The sequence below is a fragment of the Rhineura floridana genome, chromosome 1, assembly GCF_030035675.1.
Source record: "Rhineura floridana isolate rRhiFlo1 chromosome 1, rRhiFlo1.hap2, whole genome shotgun sequence".
NCBI classification, from domain to species: Eukaryota; Metazoa; Chordata; class Lepidosauria; order Squamata; family Rhineuridae; genus Rhineura; species Rhineura floridana.
The window spans coordinates 12912109-12934807 of NC_084480.1; the positions used below are offsets into that span (position 1 = coordinate 12912109).

The following is a 22699-nucleotide window of genomic DNA, read 5'->3' on the forward strand; positions in this document are numbered from 1 at the left end:
ACTCCCAGCCAGGCTCTCCTCCCCACTGAAACCAGTATTATTGCCTCTGAACATGACAGGGTGGAAAGGCTCTGTTAAAAAGGACAGTTTTCAATAACTTTCCCCCAAAATGAGCGCAACCATTACGCAAAAGGAAGCTCTCTAGGCTGGAGTTCCCAATGGTGGTGCTACCACCATTGTGAAGGTTCTGACCCTTGTCACTACATGACAGAATTCCGATAGTGATGACACTCTCAACAAAGCCTCTTTGGATGATCTTAAGGCATGAGAAAATATGTAAGAGAGAAGGTGTTCCTTAACATAACCAAGGCTCTTTAGGGCTTTAAGGCTCCATCTGCACTATAGAGTTAAATAAAGTAGCATCATACCACTTTAAACAGTTATGGCTTCCCCCAAAGAATCCACTGAACTATAGTTTGTAAAGGGTGCTGAGAGATCTTAGGAGGCCCCTGTTCCCCTCACAGATCTACAGTTCTCAGAATGGTTTAATAGTCAATCCCTCTTCCCAAGAAACTCTGGGAATTGAAACTCTGTGAGGGGAAAAGGGGTCTCCTCTTTCATACGTTTGTCTCTTTTTAAAGTTTGAAGTAAATGTCTTTCAGTTCCTTCACCTGTGCCAAGGCATGACATGTCCTCTAAGATGTCTGAGACATTTAGAGAGTAGCCAAAATGAGTGTCAATCTGAGTCGGAAAATTTCCCAAAGAGATTTGCACTTCCGTTGGCTGATACCAGATATTTCTGAAAGCAAAAAGCTAAGCAAAATCTGGAGGTTCTCCTCTTTGGGAGAACATCTAAGAAAGTCAACAGAGTTTCAGCAAATCTACTGAAATTCCTCAGTGGGCTTTCGCATTTGCCTAAGAACTCTTTCATTTTTTTACCTTTCAGTTGTGATCCAATCAGCAGGTAAAACTCTTAATTAAATTCTTTTAGAACTGGGCACAGCAAATATTGAACGCACCTCCAATGTCACTGGTTTTAACCTGAATTGTGTACGTTGTATACTCCATCATCTGTACATCGTTGATCACCGCTGGTATCTCCCACTCTAGTGTGAGATTGTCTCCCCACCGCTTGGAGAGCCAGTCGTTGTATGTAAATGTGGTCACCTCTTGAGTAGTCAGATTCTTCATGATGATCTAGAGAATCAAAAAGCAGAAGGAGTTTAGCCTAAATTATGACACTTTGGGTAGGACTAGAAGAAAGAAAGGGCACGATCCACCAGGGAAAACGTCTACCTGGAGCAGCCAGGCAGAGCAACGCATGTAGTGAGAAGGGATGGCAAGATCTGTCCATTTCTGCTTGCTCAGTGTCTCATTTTCAATCGCAAATTCAGTTCTCCACATTTCTGCAGCAATTTGCGATTTTTAAAAAATAGAAATACTCATGAAACTTCTTCAGCATTTTTGGGCAAATTTCTCCTAAAAACATGTTTTTGCCTGCAGTTTTGCCTAATGTACACATTTTTGCAAGCAATTTCTACTGACATAATTCATTTTTGTATGCTATTTTCACTATGTTCATTTTCACATACACTTTCCTCTTATATATGCATTTTTGTAAACATTGGTTTGATTACTAACTGCATCACAAAATTCAGCTAAGTGCGAATTTTGAAGTATGGCTGTGTTTCCATTCTCATACAGTCTTGAAAAGTGCGAATTTCACAGATTTGCCTTTAAATGCAAACTGGACTGAATTTCTCCCCCATCCCTACTTGTAGGCAAAAACATGAGGTGGTCAAGCATGGCAATACCTTTCCACTGCAAACTGTGACATTTGTCCAAGGGCAACCTCATAATTGATACAATCCACTCATTTTTAATTTGTCTCCTTGATCAGCTCCTTACAAGAGGAGAGTGGGAAGGAATTAAAAATAATCTTCTACCGTCAGTTTGTTGGAATAGGAAAACTCAGACTATCATGCCTGCATCTACATAGCAACAAATGGTTAATTATGAGCTTGATGGCTTAATTTGCCTTCTCATCTAGTCTGCTTAGCACTGACAGTGTACCATCTGCCTGACATTCCAGCTCTACTCCCACAAGGACTCCCGTCTGCTCTTTCTTATATCTACTACTGGCAGAAATGAAAGTAAGTTTGGATCAGTCCTCACACCAGAATGACGTCCCATTTGAAGCCTACAGAGACACATTTGGGAGTGCATTACTCCTTGATCCTCAGGGGGGGTACCCTGTATGAATACCCCAGGGCTGCACATGCTGGAAGAGAGGCAGTGGAAGGAGTCCACATTCAGCACCAAATTCCATGACACGAAGATGAGCGGAATTCTTCTGCAACCCTGTATACATCTTCCAAATTAAGAAAATTTACACGCATCAGCTCATTTTACGTAATTTACTCTGTAATGCATAAATATCTTGGATAACTTAGTCTGCTTCTGACAGCCATGGAGAAGGGACATGGGCCTCTGATTACTGGATACCTTATTCAGCCACTCCTGTTGCTCTGCTTTTATATGACTCCTGCACTGGCACAGAGGCAGTGCTTTTGTTTTTGTTTTTGGTAAACAATGATGTGCTGGAACTCATACCTTGATAAAAGTGTTGTGAGTGCTATGGGCAACAGGAGATGTGACGGTATTCTGTACCAGAGAGTACCATCACAAAAAAAGCACTGCACAGAGGTATCCAGATGTAACTCAAGATCTTGGGGGGCTCTTGAGCAATATGCCCTAATGGGCTCCCCCTTTCTGAGTAGCCTCATTCTTCCTTGCTGCTGTCACCACTACCTATTCACTTGCCCTCTCCCTTTGGTCCCAGTCCACCTGCAGCAACCTTGTACAACCTGGTGCCCTCTAGATGTTGGACTAGAACTCCCATTGTCCCTTTCCATTGGCATGCTGGCTGGAGCTGATGGGAGTTGTCCGAAACATCTGGAGAGAAAGAAGTTGTGGAGGGCTGGTTCCTAGATGAAGAGTGCAAAGTAAGTGGAGAGTAGGGTTGCCAGGTTAATGGCCTGAGAATGACCCTGTATCATTAGGAGAAGAGAAAGTCAGCCAAGTGCAGGTGTTCTTGCAACTCTGTAATGGGAAAAACCACAAGGTGGAATTCTCCCTCCCCCCTGCACAATATTTAAAGATACAGAAGACCTCCTGGAGGCCGGGCCTGGCAACCAAAAGGTCTTCTGTATCTTTAAAAGTTGTGCATTGAGAAGGGAGAATTCCACCTTGTGGTTTTTCCCATTACAGTGTTGCAAGAACATCTGCACTTGGCTGACATTCTCTTCTCCTAAAGATACAGGATCAGTCTGAGGCCATGAACCTGGCAACCCTAGTGGAGAGTATTGTTCCAGTCCTTCACTGCTTGAATGCTTGCAGAGGGCAGGTTTGCAGCCAGAGGATACCTCCTAGGCTCCCATCAGGGGCTGGCATTTCTGGGCATTTGCCAAGTTCCACTGCAGATGGACCCCACTGTTGATCCCAGAAGTCCCTGTTTCTGAGGTGCTTTTGGGGAAATTCAGAATGGCTGCCTCCATAAAAAAATGGCTGCCATTATAGCAGACAGCTGAATATCTACACAGAAACACATTTTTATAGATCAAGCATCCCAGTTTTATTCAAGAGGTGCAGGTTTAATTATCACCCCTACAGAAAAGGCAGTGATTGAAGCTGATTTGTTAAAAATATAAAGTCACAATGCAGCCCTATTTTTAATCACCCTACTAGGAAAATGTTTTTTACTGGATTTTTTTAAAAAGATAACTCTCTTGCAAAAATATTATAGAAATAAATTTGCTTTATTTACGGTTTAAAAGGCATCCCATACCATTTTGGAGGAGATGGGGAATCAGAGATTGTGAGCGCAATCTTGTGCATGTCCAATCAGATGTTCAGCCCCATGAGTTCAACTAACACCCATGTAAGGATAGAGGGAAAATTTGATTCAGTTTGCATTTCAAGGTAAACCTAGCAGATCTGCGTTCTTCAAAACAATATGCGAACTGAATTACAGCCATCCTTTGAAATCCACACTTGTCTGAATTTTGCAATGCAGTTCTCCAGCCAAGTAATGTGTAAAAAATGCATATGCTAGAGTGAAGTGTGCACAAAAATGCATATATTCGTGAAAATAACATACGCAAATGCAATGTATAAGGGGAAATTGCTTTGCAAAAACATGTACAAGTCAAAACTGCATTCAAAAATATGTTTATTAGGAGAAACTTGCACTCAAATATTGATGAATTTTCATGGTGTGTTTGTTTTTTTTAAAATGTGCAAATTGTTGTGGAAATGTGAACTGAATTCAATACTGGAAAATTCGGAAACTTGGAGAACCAGATTTCTCAATCCCGATTTCCATGCAAACATGCAAATCGATTTGGAGAAAGAAAACTGAGGATGGGGTGATTTTAAGAAACCATTTCATCTCAAATTGCTGGACCCATTTCACAGAATTTTGGTTGAATCCTGCTTCTCCCTAACCCTGCATTGTACCTCCCCCTCCACAATTCTCACCCATTTGTCTTGTTAAAATCCCCGCTATCTCCCTTTCATACCTTCTCCTACCGCCATAGTTCCCTATAAAAGGCTGCCTAGTAGTAACACACATAGGAAGCTGCCTTACACTGAGTCAGACCACGGCTCCATCTAGCTCAGTAAGGTCTCCAGGGTTTCAAGGCAGGGGACACTCCCAGCTCTATGTGAAGATGGCATTGGAGATTGAACCTGGGGCTTTCTACATGCAGAGCAGGTGTTCCACCATTGACCTATGGTCCTTCTTCAGAAGGGCAACCAAAAGTATCAATGGAGTACAGCACCTTCCCTATGAGAGAAGGCTAGAGTCTGGAGCTTTTTTTAAGATTAAAGCAGAATATGATCAAGGTTTATGAACAGTGTGGAGCAAGTGGACAAAGACATTTTTTATCTTTTCATGAAGGTCAGGGTACCACCGTTGACATTGATTGGCAGCAGTTTCAGGACATCCAAACAAAAATGTACTTTTTCAGACAGCACATAATCAATTTAGGAAAATTCACTGCCATAAAATGTGGCTATGGCCATTGGTTTAGATGGCTTTAAAAGGGATTAAAACAAATTCATGGAAAACAGGTTGTCAAGAATTATTAGCCATGAACCTCCAAACTCAGAGGCCATATGAATACCACTTGAGCAGGGCCAAATAATGGGGAAAGATTGTTGCTTTCCAGGCCTTCTGGTGGGCTTCCCTGAAGCATTTGAATGGCCAGTATTGGAAATAGGATGCTGGTAGCAGCCGGCGGTTCCATGTCAGTGGGGCTGTGGAATCTGTTCTGGACTAAAACTTGGAGCAGAGTCCACTGCTCCACTGACATAGAGTCACCAGCAGCCACTGGCTGATAGCATGACCAGTTGGTTAGAAGGCTCTGCAGCAGGTCTTGCAGCATGAGTTTTCTTTCCCCTTATCTCTCTCGTATGCTCAGATAGCTACAATGAGCCCTTGAGCATTATGTACAAGACTAAGACATGCAAACACAAAAACACACACACCAATACAAAACCTTGTACGCACAGGCCACCTAAAAGTTGGTTTCCTTTTTTTAAAAAAGCTATGTGTCTCTATTGAATTAAAAAAAGATCAGAGAGGCAGCAAAAATAATTTTCAGTATTTGGCACATGAAAGTGGAGGAAGGGGGAAGGGAGCTACATTTTATAACTGCTTTAGAAAAAGGATGTTTAGACAAAATAAATATCTGAAATGGCCCTTTCAAGAATAATATGGATTCAAGCCAGCCTTGGCCACCCACTCCCCATGGGCATGTAACGTTCTTTCTTGGGGAAAAAAACACACACCCCATGACAGCTACAATTTTTCCTCAGGGGGTTTCTATCACAAAAGGGGATTTGAAATCTATTGCAGGTGCAATGGCATAAAGCCAATGTTCTTTCCTAATAAAGTTGAACAGCAGAGAGTCCGCTTGGGTAAAATTATAGGTTGTACTTGGCTTTCCTTACAGATCTCTAAGGTCTCCAGTTCTGCCAAGATAAGAAGTTGAGTGACTAGAGGAAGCATTAACAAAATATGTGACCTTGCCAACATGAAAGGAGACTTTCCTTATTGCAGTCCCTCTGAAACCTTGGGATGTAAATGATGAGGGATAGAAGCCCAAAGGAGGAACAAAACACTTCAGATGAAGCACTCACCGTTCCTGACAGTGTGCTGAAACTGTATTTGGAGAAGGTGTATAGGTCAGCGGGAGAGCACTTGCAGGGAATGCAGAAGGCCCCAGCCTCAATCCCCAATATCTCCAGGTAGGGCTGGAGACTGAAAGAGACCTGCCTGAGACCTTGGAGAGCTGCTGCCTGTCATTGCAGACCTTCCTTTGCCAGCCTGCTGCCCTCCAGATGATTTGGACTACAACTCACATCAGCCCCAGCCACCATGCTATGGTGTAGTGGTTAGAATGGTGTGGGAATAAGGGTCTCTGAACTACTCTCAGCCCCCTTAAGAAACTACAGTTCCCAGGATTCTTTGGGGAAAGCCATTGCTGTTAAAGTAGTATAAGAGTGTTTTACATAAGAGTGATTTAAACTGCCACCTTGGGCTCCTACTGGGAGGAAGGATGGGGATGTTGTTGTTGTTGTTGTTAAATAACAACAACAATGCATGTGTGGTGTGGATGTGGTCACAGTGTCATGGCTTCTTCCAAAGAATCCTTGGAATTGTAGCTTGGGGAGGGTGCAGAGTTTTCTCTGCTTTTCAGATTTATATTTCCCATCAGAACTACAGTTCCCTGGGCAGGGATGGGCAAGAATTCTGCTGAATTCAGATTTAGCACCAGATTTTTCAGTGGTCCTTATCTTTGTGAAGCAATCTTGTCTGCTCCAAACCTCAGTGGCTTTCTCCCAACACCAGATTCCCCCTCCTCAAATATATTGTTCTTTTATTGATTTTACTCACAGCACAGCATATCAGTATAGCTCTCTTTCTCTCTCTCTGTGCTAACTCCTCTCCACTTGAATAATCCAAGTTCCAAGTGAGGAGGAAGCAAGCCAAGCCTATAATAGCAGAGGAGGAGGAGGAGGATATGAAGTCACTTTCCTTTCAAAATATTGATAATAGCTTTCTTTCAAAATATGGATATTAGTATGAATTTTTGGGGGGAGGAAAGAAAATTGGACCAGTAAAAGCAATGGATAGTGGAGAAAGAACAAACTCAAATTGATACTGCCTGTATCACTGGCCAATGGATCCCATCCCATTCCTGGGTAGAATTCCCTAAGGCAGCTTTCCATAAATTGATGCTCTCCAGAATTGCTGGACTACAGCTCCCATAATCCTTGCCCACTGGCCACATTGGCTTGGGCTAATGGGAGCTGGAGTCCAACAACATCTGGAGCAGGGCACCAAGCTGGTAAGGAATGCCTGAAGGTGTGCTCCTCAAGGTCATGCCAGTGCCTGACAGCATCTTGGCAGAATACCAGGATGTCTGATGAGTTCTAAGCTAACTCTGTACATGTACAACTGTGTGTATCCATGTGATGGCTCCAAGCACAGCATTTGCTGTCTGACAGAAGGCAGCATTCTTTCAATTCTAAGTTTGCTGTTGTTTTCAGGCACATTTCTAGCCCCTATAATCTCAGAAAGGAAAGATGTGAATAGTACCTGGTCACATATAAGAAGCTGAGCAAGCTTAGCAAGATTTTCAGTGGCCAATGCTTTGCATACCTCCCTAACTCTTCTCCAAAACCGAGCAACTATATGAAAGCCTACAAAGTATATGCGCAGCCTTTCCTCCGAACAGTGGAAGAGTTAGAGAACTGTGCTACCTGTTCGAGAAACCAGTCCGGGCGACTCCCTTCCCCGTCAGTCCGTATCCTCATCTTCCTGAGTGGGGCAATGTCAGGAATCTCCATGATGAAAGTATCCTTTTGGCCAATCTCAAATCTGGAGGAATGAGAAGTTTGTTCAGATTTTCTATCATAGAATAGAGTTGGCTTTATATACAAAAGAGCTCCTGCTGTAGACAGGAATGGAAAGGTCTGTAATTTTTAGTTCTCCCAGCTCCTCAGGAAATTCAGTTCTCCACATTTCTGCACCAATTTCCAATTTTTAAAAAAAGTCCTCATGAAAATTTTCCCGCATTTTAGTGCAAATTTCTCCTAATCAACATATTTTTGTGTGCAATTTTGACTTCTGTACACATTGTTGCAAGCAAATTCTCCTAACATGATGCATTTTTGCATGTTATATTTATTAATATATTCATTATTATGCACACTTGCCCCTAATATATGCAGGTTTTGTAAACTTTGGTTGGAGAACTGCATTGCAGAATTCGTACAAGTGCAGATTTCAACAGATGGCTGCATTTTTGCTTCTCATATTGTTTTGGAAAGTCAGAATCTGATGGATTCAGCTTCAAATGCAAACTGAGCTGAATTTCTACCTCATCCCTAGCTGCAGGTTAGAAATAACATCTCCCATACCACAGAAAGAATGCTGCTGTGCTTGTGACCTGCTTGTGGGCTTCTCTGAGGCATCTGATTGGCCACTGCGAGAACAGAATGATGGACGAGGGATGCCTTTGGTCTACTCCAGTAGAGCTCTTCTTATGTTCTTGCTTTTGACTTGATGGGCTTTGCATGAATTGAACCTGGAACGGATGGGAGGCCAGGGGGTGGCTTCGACCTCTCTGCCACTAAGTGGCCGTGGCTATTTTAATCCAGACAGGGACATTACTCCCTGCCTCCCTTTTTCGAGTTAGTGAGGGTCGACCAAGTCCTTGATGGCCCATCCATCTATATTTACCAGGTCGAGTCATTCCACTGACGCAGCCATGACCGTCTCTACTTGCCCTGGTGTAATTTTAATGAATAGCCGGAAGGTAATCATCACGAGCTCCCAGTGATGTCCCGGGGAAGGGTAGTGGACAAAATACCAAAGGTTTTAAAAGCGCAGTGTGTTCGAAAGACACTGGGCTTGCCATGCGATCTGTAGCCGGTTACATGGAGCGACTACCCGGATCTGGGCTCGTCTCCAGGGACGTGAACCGGGAGCATGCTCAACCTTGAACACACCCTGGGGATCCCTTCTCACAGAATAGCCAACTCCAGGCACTATTCTTGAGACTGTGTCAAAATCAAGTGGGTATCCCCACGCAACCCCCACTGTTCCTTGGGGGTGCAATCTCGTTGCCGAAGCAACATAACGCAACTGCATATTTAAAATGCGTCAGGCACTATATAGCTCACTTAGCCATACTGCACTGGAGCAGTATGTTACCAGCGGGGCCAATGAGGAGGCAGAGGACCAAGAATGTGCGTGCCTGCCCAGCAACCAGCGGACTATTCGAGTCCCAACCATCTCGCCAGAGTAGAGGTCACACAAAACTGCTGAGAGATGCCCCCGCTCCACTGAGTCTGCTTTGTGAACTCTGCTTGTCATGAGTGAGATTTGTGGCCAGGTAGCATCCTGGCTCAATTCCACTGTACCCCATTCTGGCACCTTTCCAGAACATACTTTGCCAAAGAGAAAATGTCTGCTCCCCCAGCAGTTAAATCGATCCTGACCCAGCGTTGATTCGGGGCTCAAACCAAGTACCACTTGGAAGGCTTCTTTTCAATCTCAAGTTTTCTTTCCAGTCAGTTTAGTCAGGGCAAGTGCCAGGATTGCATCAAATAGAGTGGTCACTTAAGTATCACAAAATAAAGGACACTGATTTGCATAACATTTACATCTGCTAATTTTTATGTATGCATGGGAATTGCTATAACTTAAATAAAAAATAAATCCCACTCTAGTGGGGAAGACTTATCAGGTGACCTGTGTGCCACTTCAGGCTGCTGTCCTAGCACTAACTGTTGATGGGCAACTGCAAGACCCCTCCAGCTTTCCACACCACACCCCATTTTGAGGGACTTATGTTGGCTTAGGTTCTGCCGGCTGAACCAGCGTAGCCTCAGATCATCCAGGTTCAGGGAGTTACACTGGCATATCCCTGGCTGAGCCCTGGTTCAGCTGCGACAGCCCAAGATCCTCCTATTCCAAACTCGCTCATCCCGGCAGATCTTGGATTGTGTTGTAAATTGGCTAGTGTTCGAAAAGGATTGGGGAATTAGGAACATAAGGAGAGCCCTGCTGGATGAGGCCAGTGGCCCATCTAGTTCAGCATCCTGTGCTCACAGTGGCCAATCAGATGCCCATGGGAAGCCCGCAAGCAGGACCTCAGTGCAAGAGCTCTCCTGCAGAAACTGGTATTCGGAAACATACTGCCTCCGACCATGGAGGCAGAGCATAGCCATTTTGTCTAGTAGCCATTGATAGCCTTGTCCTCCATGAATGTGTCTAAATCTCTTTTAAAGCCAACCAAGATGGCGGCCACCATTGCCTCTTGTGGGAGTGAATTCCTTAGTTTAACTTCGCACTGTGTGAAGATGGTCTTTCTTTTGTCTGTCCTGAATGTTCCACCGTTCATTGGATATCCATAAGTTCTAGTGTTATGAGAGAGGGAGAAAAACTTTTCTCTATCCCCTTTCTCCATACTATGCATAATTTTATGCACTTCTGTCATGTCACCTCTTACTCGCCTTTTCTCTAAACGTAAAAGCCTCAAATGCTTCCTGCAAACTTTCCTCATAGGGGAGTTACTCCAGGCCCTAGATCATGTCGGTTTCCCTTTTCTGAACCATTTCCAGTATCCCTTTTGAGGTCAGGTGACCAGAACTGTGCACATGTGGTTGCGCTATAGATTTATATTGGCAGTTAAGTTTTATTTTCCGTTCCTTTCCTGGATTGATTGGGGTGGTGTTGGAACAGGTTGGCAGAAAGCTCACTCTTGCCTACCTGAGACCTTTCCCCTCCTCACTCCCACCCACATCACTCATCCCCATCTGGAGTATTTGTGTGCCACGCCCTGCTCCGACACCAGGTCCACCAGTAGCAGAGCAAACCCTTTGCACGCAAAATGTCCCAGACTCAGCCCCTGCCATCTCCAGTTAAAGGGATCTTGCAACAGGTGATGGGAAAGAGCTCTCTCTGCCTGAAACCTTGGAGTGCTGCTGCCAGCCAGTGCAGATAATGCTGGAGTGGATGGATCCGTTGTGTGATTCAGTGCAAGGCAGCTTCAAATGTGTTAATTCAGGTGGCTGAACAGTCCTGCTATCAAGCTGCTCCTGCCACAAACAACCTTCTGGGTCACATTTAAAGGTTCTGCTCATCACTGTATGTTGGATTCATTTCCTCTCTGTTGCTCCACAGCACAGATTAAATTACACAGAGGCTATTGCTCCGAAGTGATGAGCTAGATGGCGAGAGAGGTCTTTGGGAGCTCTAATTTATATGCACGCAAGGGTATAAATCTGAATCAAAGACTAACGAGAGAAAAGACAGAACAGATAAACGGCCAGGCACAGGGCCTTCCTTGGGATATAGACTTGTCTCTCAGGAGGATCTCATTGGTTCTTCCTGCCCTCCCAGTGCCGACTTATCAATATTTGTGTTGCCACGGGCTATTTTGCAGTTAAAACTAATGTAAATTAAATTGCCTTATTATCCGGGTCAGTTTAAAGGCGTGTTTGTTTCCATCACATATATCACCTTGTATTGTTCCTTAAAGAAAGGAAAGATTTATAGCCTCCTTTGGCTTCAAGTCTAAGGGTGAATAACTACAATTTGCTGTCTCAACGATCCTCATATGGCAATATTCCGGGATTGTGTCCAGGTCTGTGTGCATTTCGCAATTCCATGGAACTGCAGAAAAACCACAAAACCTCAGCTTGTTTTAAAAAAATAGTTTTGTTTCTTGCCCTGGTGGTTGTGCAACCAGGATCTGGTGAAATAGCTGAAGCCAGAAGAGGTCTCACTTTGACTTTCAGAGGGGATGTCATGTGGTAGACCCTCAGGGTTCTATATAACTCATTGCTCCTCCCTGTGACTGGCAGATGCAAAATAAATGATCCAATTTGGAGCATTTGGTATTAGCAGGAAGCCTTTTAACAATATTTGCCCTACTGGTATGATCTGCTTGTTAAGATTTCAGATTAATGAATCATCTTGTATATATTAATCTTTATCAACAAACAAAACCAAAATAAAATAGCATAAATGCAAATTAAGTAGGCAGTGATATTTTATGCATTTTATGTAAACTGCTTCAAGATCTATCTGATAGTAAGCAGTCTATAAAAGTCAAATTAAAAATAGATTTATAATCAAGCAGAAATTAAAAAATAAATTATGCAAAATAGTGACACATATATCAATATTGCTTGATTAACATAATTTATGCAGACCACAGTATGCAACTTCTCTTAATGCAGAATTCTAATTGTTTCAGCAAACACTTCCCTGTGTATGGTGGGTTTTTTTTTTGGTAGGTCTGCCCAATTTGTGATTGCCATCTGTCAGCCAGGTATAGTAGCCCACTTAGAAGCCGTGATAAACCTGGTTTTGCTGCCTGCCTACGAAAACAAAAGCAGGCTGGTTGTTAAGACCCTTGCAGGCTACAGTGCAGGCAGGGATGATGAGCTGTGTTCAACCTGGTGAGTCATAAGCAGTGGCAACAGGTGAGTCTGATGTCAGTGGGGCAGTGAATCTGCTCCAGGTTTTAATTCAAACTTTCAAGGAGCTGTCCAAGCTGCCTTCAGCTTTGAGCACCTTGGATAGCTCCTTGGCAGTTCAGGCTAAAACCTGGAGCAGATTCACTGCCCCACTGACATCGGAGGCACCTCTCCACTGCTCATAAGTTGTACTGGCTGGTCGGGTAAGAACTGCAGCTCAGAGGCAGAGAACAAGATTTGCATGGACAACTATTAGGAAGCAGGCAGTAGGTCTCTATCTGAGACCTTGGGGAGCCATTGCCAATCAGAACAGACAGTACCTGGCCAGATGGGCAAATAGCTTGAGCGGGTATAAGGCAGCTTCCTATGTTTCCTACCACATTGTTTTTATTTTTCTGGATAGGGAACTGGGGCTGAGAGAATACGGCTTGCCCAGAGTCATCTAGGAAGCCCCTGGCTACAGTGGGTTCCAAAGCTAGGATTTTCCCATCGCAAGTCTAACACAGCTATCCACAGATGGACCTTTGAGGAATGTGCTCTGCCCTTGGTAGCTCTGGAGCATGGAAGCTGGCAAAGTCCTGGTTACCTGGCTCCATTTTTTTCCAGCTGCATCTCTTCAGAGCATCCACTGGATCCAAAGAGTGTAATAAAGATTCCAGCATCAGTACCGGAATATGAATGATCTCCAGTCACGACAGTCACTTCATAGAGAATCTGGGGAAAATGGAAATTAGTTTGATTTTTGTAATTTAAAGATTAATTTTTTTTTTTTAAAAAAAATGTGTTTGAATCTTTATTTCTCAGAGCCATAGCCTACCACAATTCAAAAAGACCAAGCCACAATCATAAAAAATAGGACAGACTGGAAAGAGTGTCATTGGTTTGCAGGCTATGCATAGAACAAGGGTGACTTTTCAGAACTTTGAGCTAGGGGAACATCCAGCTAAGGATACAGGTGTATGAAATTAATTCTGCATGGGGGGGGGAACATGTCTTGGAATCAGTTGTCATAGTGGACATTGTCTTCACATAACACATAATTAATTGATGGCATTCACTGCTCCAGGTAATGTAGTGATGGCCAGTAGTCTTGAAAGGTTTAGAGGATAGGTCTGTCAATGGCCATTATCCATGGCAGCTATGCAGAACCTCCATGGTTAGAGGCAGTCTACCTCTGAATGCCAATTTCTGGACAACAGTGGAGGAGGACTGTTGCCTTCAAGCCCCGCTTTTGGGCTTCCAGTAGCAAGTAGCTTGGTGACTGTGAGGAATAAGATGCTGGATTATACTCATACAATCAGAAAATTGGAGGGGTCACTGGAGGAGGACATCTACCCCACCCCACACTTGAAGCAGGAACTCCATAGCTCATTCCCAACAGGTAGCTCTGCAGCCATTGTCTGAAGACCCACAGTGGGGGAGAGCCATCCACTCGTCTTATGAGATTGGGATGTTGCAGAAATCCAATGGAAACAGAAAACAGGAGTTGAAATTGCTGATATTCACTTATTTGTCACATGCCCAGAATGGAAATCAATCCAGTGAATACAATCTGTATCCACTGTGTCGTTGCTTTCAGTCTGCCAATGATACTTAATTGATTACACATACCCTCATTGCATTGTGTTTCCTTTGCACTGAACTGAATGGGGTGGAATAACATAATGACAACATAATGTATGTAATCACATAAATTACTTAAGCTGTGCAATTTCAACACAGTGGACAGTGAAATGAATAATGTTTTTGACAGAAGACAAACTGTAGCAGAACGGAAGCAATGCTGCATGTGATGAGCACAGGGTAGAAAGCAAAACAATGCCTGCTTACATCCCTACTTATAGGTAATTGGTTGTATTGTCAAACTCCTCTTACCATTTCCCATGTTCCCATGTTCCCATGCAATCTGCCTTCCTGGCCTGGACCTTAAGCCCATTGGATGGAGTCCTGCCCTCTGATGCAGCCCTCTTCTATGTACCTGCCCTCTAGCCCTTCAGGTATATGAAGAGCACAATCACATCACACCTCAGTCTTCTTTTCTACAGGCTAAACATACCCAGGTCCTTTAACCTTTCTCCATAGGACGTCCATTTCCTGACCATTTTTGCAGCCTTCCACTGAACCTGTTCCAATTTGTTTATGCTCTTCTTAAAATGTGGCACCCAGAAAAGAACACAATGCTCCAAATGAGGTCCGGAGCTTTGGGATTAGAAGCATCACACTTGAAATGGAAGATCTTGCAGTCTCATCTCCAGCCTCCTCTACCACAAGCTGTGATCACCCCAAACATTATAGGGGGAATACAGAGGGTGGGGAACCCAAGTGAATTCACAACCAGAGTCTCAAAAATATTGTTAACCTAATTCAGGGATTCTCAAACTGTGGTCTCTGAACCACTGCAGAAGTTCAGTCCAGATCATCTGGGAAAGGTTGCAGAACTGTTGAGAATATTGGTACTTTATCTGTTTTTCTGACAATGGAGATCAAGGCCATTTCAATGAGGGCCAGTTTATCGAACAGAGTAACAAAGTCCCGGCCTTGGGCCTGTGATTTTCACAGTATGGTGCTGGTGCAGTTCACCAATTTACCCCCTTAAAATGTATCAGTCAAAGACTGACCTAGTGATTTTCATAATGGCCTGTGATTTTCATAATATGGCACTGGTTTTCAGAATGATTTCTGCATATCTAATTTAGAGGACTATTAGTTGTTCTGTTGTCCTTTGCTAAAGTTACCACATAATTGCCGTCTGGAGGGGCACTCTTGTGCTATAGCACCACGAAAACAGGACAATACCCCCAAAAAACATTTGTGGTATGAAAAGCTACAGGATGTCACCAGGAAGTTGCATGATATGCACAGATTGGAAATGAAGCAGTATATCTGCCCTGAAACATTTGCAGATACAAACCGATTTGAAAGCAGTAACATATAGCCATGCCAATACCATCCTGGGCACAAATCATCATGAATGCACACTAAAAATGTCATCTTGTAGAAGAAAAACACTTCATTAAATGGTCTGCCGAAATGCCCAGTAATTTTAAAGTGGTCAGGCGGGGGGGGGGCAGAGTTTGAGAACCACTGGTCTAAACAACAATATCATAGTTTTTCTGGAGGAAAACCATATTTGCTTCAAAAGCGAAAAGCGTGAGTTAAAAGGCACAGCACTGACCTTCAGGCAAGGCAATAGCACTGACCTTCAGGCCAATGTTGACACAGTCGGCATCCAGGATGTTGAAAACACGCGAGGTAAGTCCATCTCCCATGTCCCTGGCCAGCCAGCACTTGCAGACGAAGGTATACATGACGCCTTTGGTGGGCACAATGATGGTTATTTCATCCAAGAGCCAGGAGCTTTCTGGTGTGGCACCATCATGACCAACCTGCGGGATCCAGAAATAGGGGGGAAAAGATTTTGGTCAACACAAAAACATGTGCAGTGCCAGAGAGATCAAAGGGGAAAGCACAGAGCTTGGAAGATTACTTTTAAAAAGGAATAAACCACAATTACTGTTATATGGCCCCAAAAAGGAATAAATTACCATTACAATTACAATCGTTCTGAAAGGAATTGATTACTTTACTCAAAAGTAATCACTACAATTACACTTAAGTTACTTTAAAAAACCTCTAGAGTGCCTACAAGGTGCTGGCCTTGGCGGCTGCACACCTCAATTGCCTGAAACAACATTAAAAATAAACACACGCAGAGAGAGGTAGTAGAATAATTCTTTTTATCTATAAGATAGCAGTGGTGGTCTCTTCACTGGGAAGGGAGGTGGGGAAGGAGGCAGAGGCCACTACTAAGATATTTGCACATCAAACCAAGTGCAACCCTCCCCCACACACACACTCAGCCAGGAAGTATCATCTCTCTCATTCAACCACCTCCTTGACCCTGCCCTGCCACCAAGGGACACCCACCCAAGCAAACATTCCCCCCTGCAATGCAAAAAAGTCAAAACACTGCAAATGCAGCAAAGTAGCGAGGGAGGGTGGTGGAGGCTGCTTTGTGTGCCAAGTGCAAACACAGTATTCACACACACACTTATCATCTTTCACCTCCACAGTTCGTGATTTCCATTCTGCTGCTGCCTCCTCCTTTATCCATGTTCTTGCCCTCCGGCTCCTTTCTCCCTCCACTCCATTCTTCTCCATCACCGTCAATTTTTTAAAACAATTGTTTTCTCCACTCCACCCCGCTCGTCTCTCTTTCCACCTCCTCCCTCGTCGCCTCCTACCCACCCACAGAACACGAGGGAAGAGTGATGCTGCACAGAAGCCCAGTTTGAGGCACATGATTTTCATCCACAAATCAGAGGAGCAGAAGACTTCCCCTGCTCCCCTCCCAAGTAATGCCCACAAGTAATGCTGGAAACATTACAGTTACCGCTCAAAAGTAATAAAATTACTCCTCGTTCTATTACAATGAAAATTTAAATGAATTACCCACTTGTTCCTCAAAAAAGTAATGAATTACAAGTAATTCATTTTTTGTAGCTAATTACATCCAAGCTCTGACTGGGTGGGGCCAGGACTGTGAGCAGAACAGTTAATTCTTCCATAGACAGAAGGAACCATCAACTCAGAAAAGTGCAACATAGTGTCATGCCAGCTTGCCAGCCTTACCCTGGCCTGCATTTAAAATGGCTAACTCCCAAAGCCTTATGGGGAATTCTTCCCCTTGACATCTTCCCTGTTAGCTTGCTAGCAAGCAGTTAAATCTTTGATGTTCTTTCATCACTGTGACTTGGTGATTTTTACAACACAGCTGTACCAGCTTACAGTAATTTTGCACCTTCTTATCAGTGGAAGGGGCCTGGTTCCATCAAGGCTGTAAAACTCCTTGCTTTGTTATGGGAAACCAAGAGGAGGCGCCAGGTGCTGTGGGAACATCATTTTTTCATCCCTTTGATGAAAATGTTAATTGGTTAATTGTCTCTGGCTGGGAGGGAATTTTCCTCCATAAGAGGAGGCTCAAAATTCTGGGTTTGTGTCCCACTTTGGAACACCAGCTTGCCTATGGTGATGGTCTGTTGTGGCTCCATTTACATCTTGACTTGCAATCCCCTGAGGGGAAGAAGGCTACCCACTGAAAGATCCTATGCTCTTGTAAGTATAGCTAAGGCAGATAGCTTTGTTATTTTGATTTGTGCCAAGAAACTTTCCTTTACCTTTTTTACTAAATACCTTACCCGTTTGGGTGTATGGTTTTTGGATTCAGTTTGCTGCTACAAATTATTTGTGTGTACCTTTTTGCTTTTTGTAACCTTTTTATGCTTTTCTTATTTTCTTTTTAATAAACTTTAATTATTTTAAACCAATGATCTCTGCCATGCCCCTTCTATGATAAGCTTCCGCCGGGCCTTGAAGACTTGGCTCTTCAGGCAGGCTTTTGGGGTGGGTTAGGTTTTTTACTGTTATGGTTTTAAATTTTAATGTTTTAATGTATTGTTTTATCTTGTACATTGCCCAGAGTGGCTGGACAACCAGCCAGATGGGTGACTAATAAATTTAATAAATAAAATAAATAAATAATAAAAAATGTGTGTTTATTCCAGAGTGAGGGGTCAGTTCCTAAATTCAGTCCTTGCCATTTGACCACAACTACCGTGTAACAGAGAAACGTTTTTACCTAAGACTTCAGAAGGGGCCAGGAGTGTATCTAGACTCTGGTCCTGAGAGGCTCAGGTGTTTAAGTGGGCTCTGGGGTTCCCTTTGCCCCAGAGTAGCTAACCAGTTGAAGGGTGGTGGCAGTACTATCTTGCAGGGTTGGTGTTGACGTGCATAACCTTGGCAAACCAGGATTTGCTGGGATCAATTGCCCAAGGCTGGGGATTGACTCCTAGGACAGTGAGAGCAGACGGGGAGAGGCTCCCCGCTTTCACTACACATAGCAATTAATTAATTTATCTTTAAAGCCCCTGCTGAACTCTTAGAGGGTAGGGCTGCAAGTTTTAATCAACTAACTGTGAGATTCATCAGCTGGCAGTGCAATCTTCTGAATGTTTACCTGAAATAGGTGCCCTTGCGTCCAATTGGGCTTCACTCCTATGTAAGTGCATTTTGGATTTTCAGCCTAAAAAAGCAAAACAAGTGGGATCTGGCAATCAACAAAGGAAGAGGCTATCAATGGCTGCTAGCCATGATGGCTATGCTCTGCCTCCATGGTAAGAGGCAGCATGCTCCTGAATACCAGTTGCTGGAAACTGCAGGAGGGGAGAGTGCTCTTGCACTAAGGTCTTGTTTGCAAACTTCCTCTTGGGGCATCTGGTTGGCCACTGTGGGAACAGGATGCTAGACTAGATGGGCCTTTGGCCTGATCTTAGCAGGCTCTTCTTAGGTTCCTATCTGCAACAATATTTCTCAATACAAAGTGTTCCTGTTCATGTCAGCCATGCCCTCCACTGGAATACTTGAATGGAGTATTCCCCTTCTACCTGGTTTTCTTGGGTTTCCAACCCCAACAGTATATAAGCATTCTGTGGCAAGTGAGTGTGCTCAATCCTCATTGGGTTGTTTTTTTAAGGGGGTGGGTTTCCCCTCTTAGGGTTGATTTAAATGTTTTTTTTAAAAAAATCTGCAAACCTCTGGGCTCCTCCCCTCTTATGTGTGAGGAGATGATGATGATGATTACCTGCCCTTCACCCAGAGATCCAGGGCGGATTACAACAATTAAAAAACATAATTAAAACAGTTAAAAGCAACCTAAACGACATCACAGAAAATAGGATTGGTCCTAAAAATATACATCTCAATATACCCTGAAGGCCAGGGTAAAGAGGATCGTCTACAGTATTTGGTGAAAGTTGTACAATCAAGTTGCCAGACACATTTTGGTGGGGAGGGAGTTCCACAGCTTAGGGTTTGTCACAGAGAATGCCCTCTCCCAGGCCGCTACCACCATCCCGAGCTTCTGAGAGTGGCAGAACTACCAAAAGGGCCCCCTCTGCTGATCTCAAGCCCTGTTGGGAAGGAGATGGTCTTTCAGATACTTGAGATCAAAGTCATTTAGGGCTTTAAACACTAAAGTGAGGGCCTTCAACTGGGCCCTGAGATGCTGTATTGGCTACATAAGCAATGACTCTCAGGCCTGAACACCAGAAATTGAGGGAATAATATTCTCCCTTGATTACATGGAGGTGGGCTTTTTCATGGTGGCACCAGTGTTGTGGAATACCCTTCCTGCGGAAATAAAAGAAGCCCCATCGTTATTGGCATTCCACTCACTCTTGAAGCCACATCTGTTTAGGCAAGCATTTCCTTGAACCTGAACTTCCTGATCTCATTGTTTCAATTGTTTCTTTAACTATTTCAATTGTACTGGCTTGTTTTATCATGCATTTTAATTATAAATGTTTTCAGTGCTTTGATGGATTTGTTTTATTGTGTATTTTAATTATATATTGATTTTATAATTGGTTTTATACTTCCAAACTGTTTAGAAGCCATTTTTGCATGTAAGCAGTATACAAATTAATAAATAATAATAATAATTAATGATCAGGCCTGAAAGCAAGCAAATGCTTAGCCTTGGCAGTTAAATGAAAACCCCATGTCCAGGGACACTATATCTTTGAGCACCAGCAGCTGGACATGATCTACCGGGAATACCATTATCATCATTCCTGCTTCCAAGCTTTCAGGAGCTCCTGACTAGCTAGTGTTAGAAACTGAAACAGCCAAATTAACTGTTAGTGAAATCCAGCAAAGGAATACTCATGTTCCATTAGTGGCTTTTGCACAGTTAAATTTTAAATTACACTTAAGAGAATGTTTTCACCGTCTCTCGGGATCCTCAAAAATGCCCTTTCCTTGAAGCTCTGAAGAATGTAAATATATTTAATGAGCAATCAGTGAAAAGCTAGACATGCTGAAGATTAGTTGAGAGCCAGTATTTGTAAGAGACCTCCATATCTCAGAAAGCACTTCTCCCTATTTGGATTCTTTAGTCTGTTTTACAATGAGCAGAAGATAAGGCCAAGCTCACTGTACCGACAATCAAATGTTAGATCACCTGTAGTTGGATCAGGGTCTTTTTAGTTGTGGTCCCACTCCCAAGGATGCTGAATAGGTTTCCTGAATATGTGTAACTGTGTTATGGGGAAAAATATATGGTATGCTTTTTAAAATAAACCTAGCTTGGGGTGAATAGGCAAATTGCTTTTAAAATACTGAAAGCTGCCTGAATGAGGAGGCAGCAAACTCTCACACCATCCACGTGATCTTGCAAGACTTTGGGAAATGCAATGGAAAGTGGCCCATTGTCGTGAATCACACTGATGCCTGCATGAGCCTTCATGCACAAATGTTGCCCACTCCCTCCCTCCCAAACCTTTAAGTAAGTAGTATTGCTGGGTCACAGATGCTGCCATATACCAAGTCAGACTATTAGCTCAGTACTGTCTACACTGATTCACAGTAGCATTCCAGGATTTCAGGCAGGGAGCCTTTCCCAGCCCTACCTGGTCCTGTAGATGGTCAGTGGAGACGTCAGTGGGGCAGTGAATCCACTCCAGGCTTCAAGGAGCTGTCCAAGGTGCTGGACTCTATTCCCAAAATAGGTTTGGCACCTTGGACAGCTCCTTGAAAGTTCAGACCGCAACCCAGCATGGATTCACTGACATGGGAGCCACCAGTCTCCACTGGAGATGCCAGGAACTGAACCCTTCCGAGGATCTAGTCAGGGCTCAGCTGTGGGCAGCAGTCAGAGAACAGTAAGGAACCAGCAGCAGTTGGACGAACCAAAAAGCAATGCTGAAGAATAAGTTGGGGCCAAAAGGCTAACCAGGAGTAGTAGCAAGGTGCAGGTCAGAAGGGGAAGCTGGAGGCTGAACTAGGAGCACCACTGAGATGGCCAGAATGTAAGGGTAAGGCAGAGCCAGAGGACAATTGCGGGTGGCCTGTTGTACACAGACAAGTACAACAGGGCTGACAGATGACACACCCCTGTATGAAGGAAGCATCTATTTGAAGGGCTGACCAGGCCATGTTCTCTGTTGTTGTTGTTGTTGATGATGATTTGTACCCTGCCTTTTGGCCAAAGGCCCTCAAGGCAGCTTACAAAAAAATAGGCACAAGCATAAATAGGCACAAGCATAAAAATACATCAGTGAAGGCAAATTAGATAACAAATATCATTATTTTAAAAAACCCAGCAATTACAACATTTTTAAAAAACAACAATTACAACTTATACCCCTGCAGATGTTGCTGGACTTGATTGGATGTATGCATTGTCACCTATTCCCACAAATGGAACCTGAGAAACAGTGAACAGTCACCTATGCCATGAATAACATCAGAAACAGACAGGACAGAGTCATTGAAGTTGTTAGGAGTTGCTGGCACATTCAGTTGGAAACAGCATGAATTATCGGGAGTCTTTTGATAGTGCTGTTGAAATCTTTACAGATAAAGCCTAAGAAGAGAGAGCAGGAGGGGCTCTGAAGTTGCCCACCAACCGCTAGCAACTAGAGAGCACGCTGAGCAGGCACATAGCTGACCTGGTCACAGCCTGCCCCACTATAGGGAGATGTACATTGCTTCTAAGCAAATCATAGCAATTGCTGTTAAATCTGCATATTTACATAGACATTTATGCAACTTTACGCAAACTCTAAGTGAACATTACACAACTTTACATGAACTTTACGCAAATCTGTGCCGTCCTTTGTCCTCTTTGTAAGTGGCCACACTAGGAGAAACTGGGAGGGAGGCTTGAGGAGCAAGCCAGGACTGAGGACGGAAGAACAACCAAGGACACAGGAGCAAGACCCTGTTGCTCAAGCAAATCTCAGCTGAAACAGGAAGCCTCTTATACTCCTTCCATCCAGAAGAGTCCAATGGCTGGCCTGGGTGGGCAGAGTCTGACCAGGGCCTCAAGGAACTTCACTGGAAAGACTGTCCCCTGCAGTTCAGTGATTCACTACATGGGGGCGCTGTGCACAGATCCAACAACTCCTGACAGATATGACTTGAATTCCAGAGTTTTAGCTGCTTTGGGGGTATGGTCCAAAGGAGTAAAATCTCATGATGAATGTCCAGAAATAAGGGAGAAAGCGTGCTGTTATCAGGACCTGCCCCTATGCTTCTTCACCACTCTAAACAATGGCATTTTTGTCAAACATCTTGGCTGGAGCCTTTGCTGCTGGCTACACTTCACTGGCAATCGGTCTCTACACCTAACCTGTTT

At 43.7% G+C, this 22699-nt stretch overlaps 1 protein-coding gene across 1 annotated transcript in view; it reads right to left on the reverse strand.

Annotated features, from left to right (window-relative positions):
• LOXHD1 (lipoxygenase homology PLAT domains 1) overlaps positions 1-22699 on the reverse strand; it is a 225390-nt gene that overhangs the window by 23136 nt on the left and 179555 nt on the right. Inside the window, exons 32-35 of the mRNA XM_061636319.1 lie at positions 15702-15887; positions 13088-13215; positions 7771-7888; positions 960-1137 (exon numbers count right to left, since the gene is read on the reverse strand). Coding sequence (XP_061492303.1) covers positions 960-1137; positions 7771-7888; positions 13088-13215; positions 15702-15887 — 610 coding nt within the window. The remainder of the gene's footprint in view (positions 1-959; positions 1138-7770; positions 7889-13087; positions 13216-15701; positions 15888-22699) is intronic.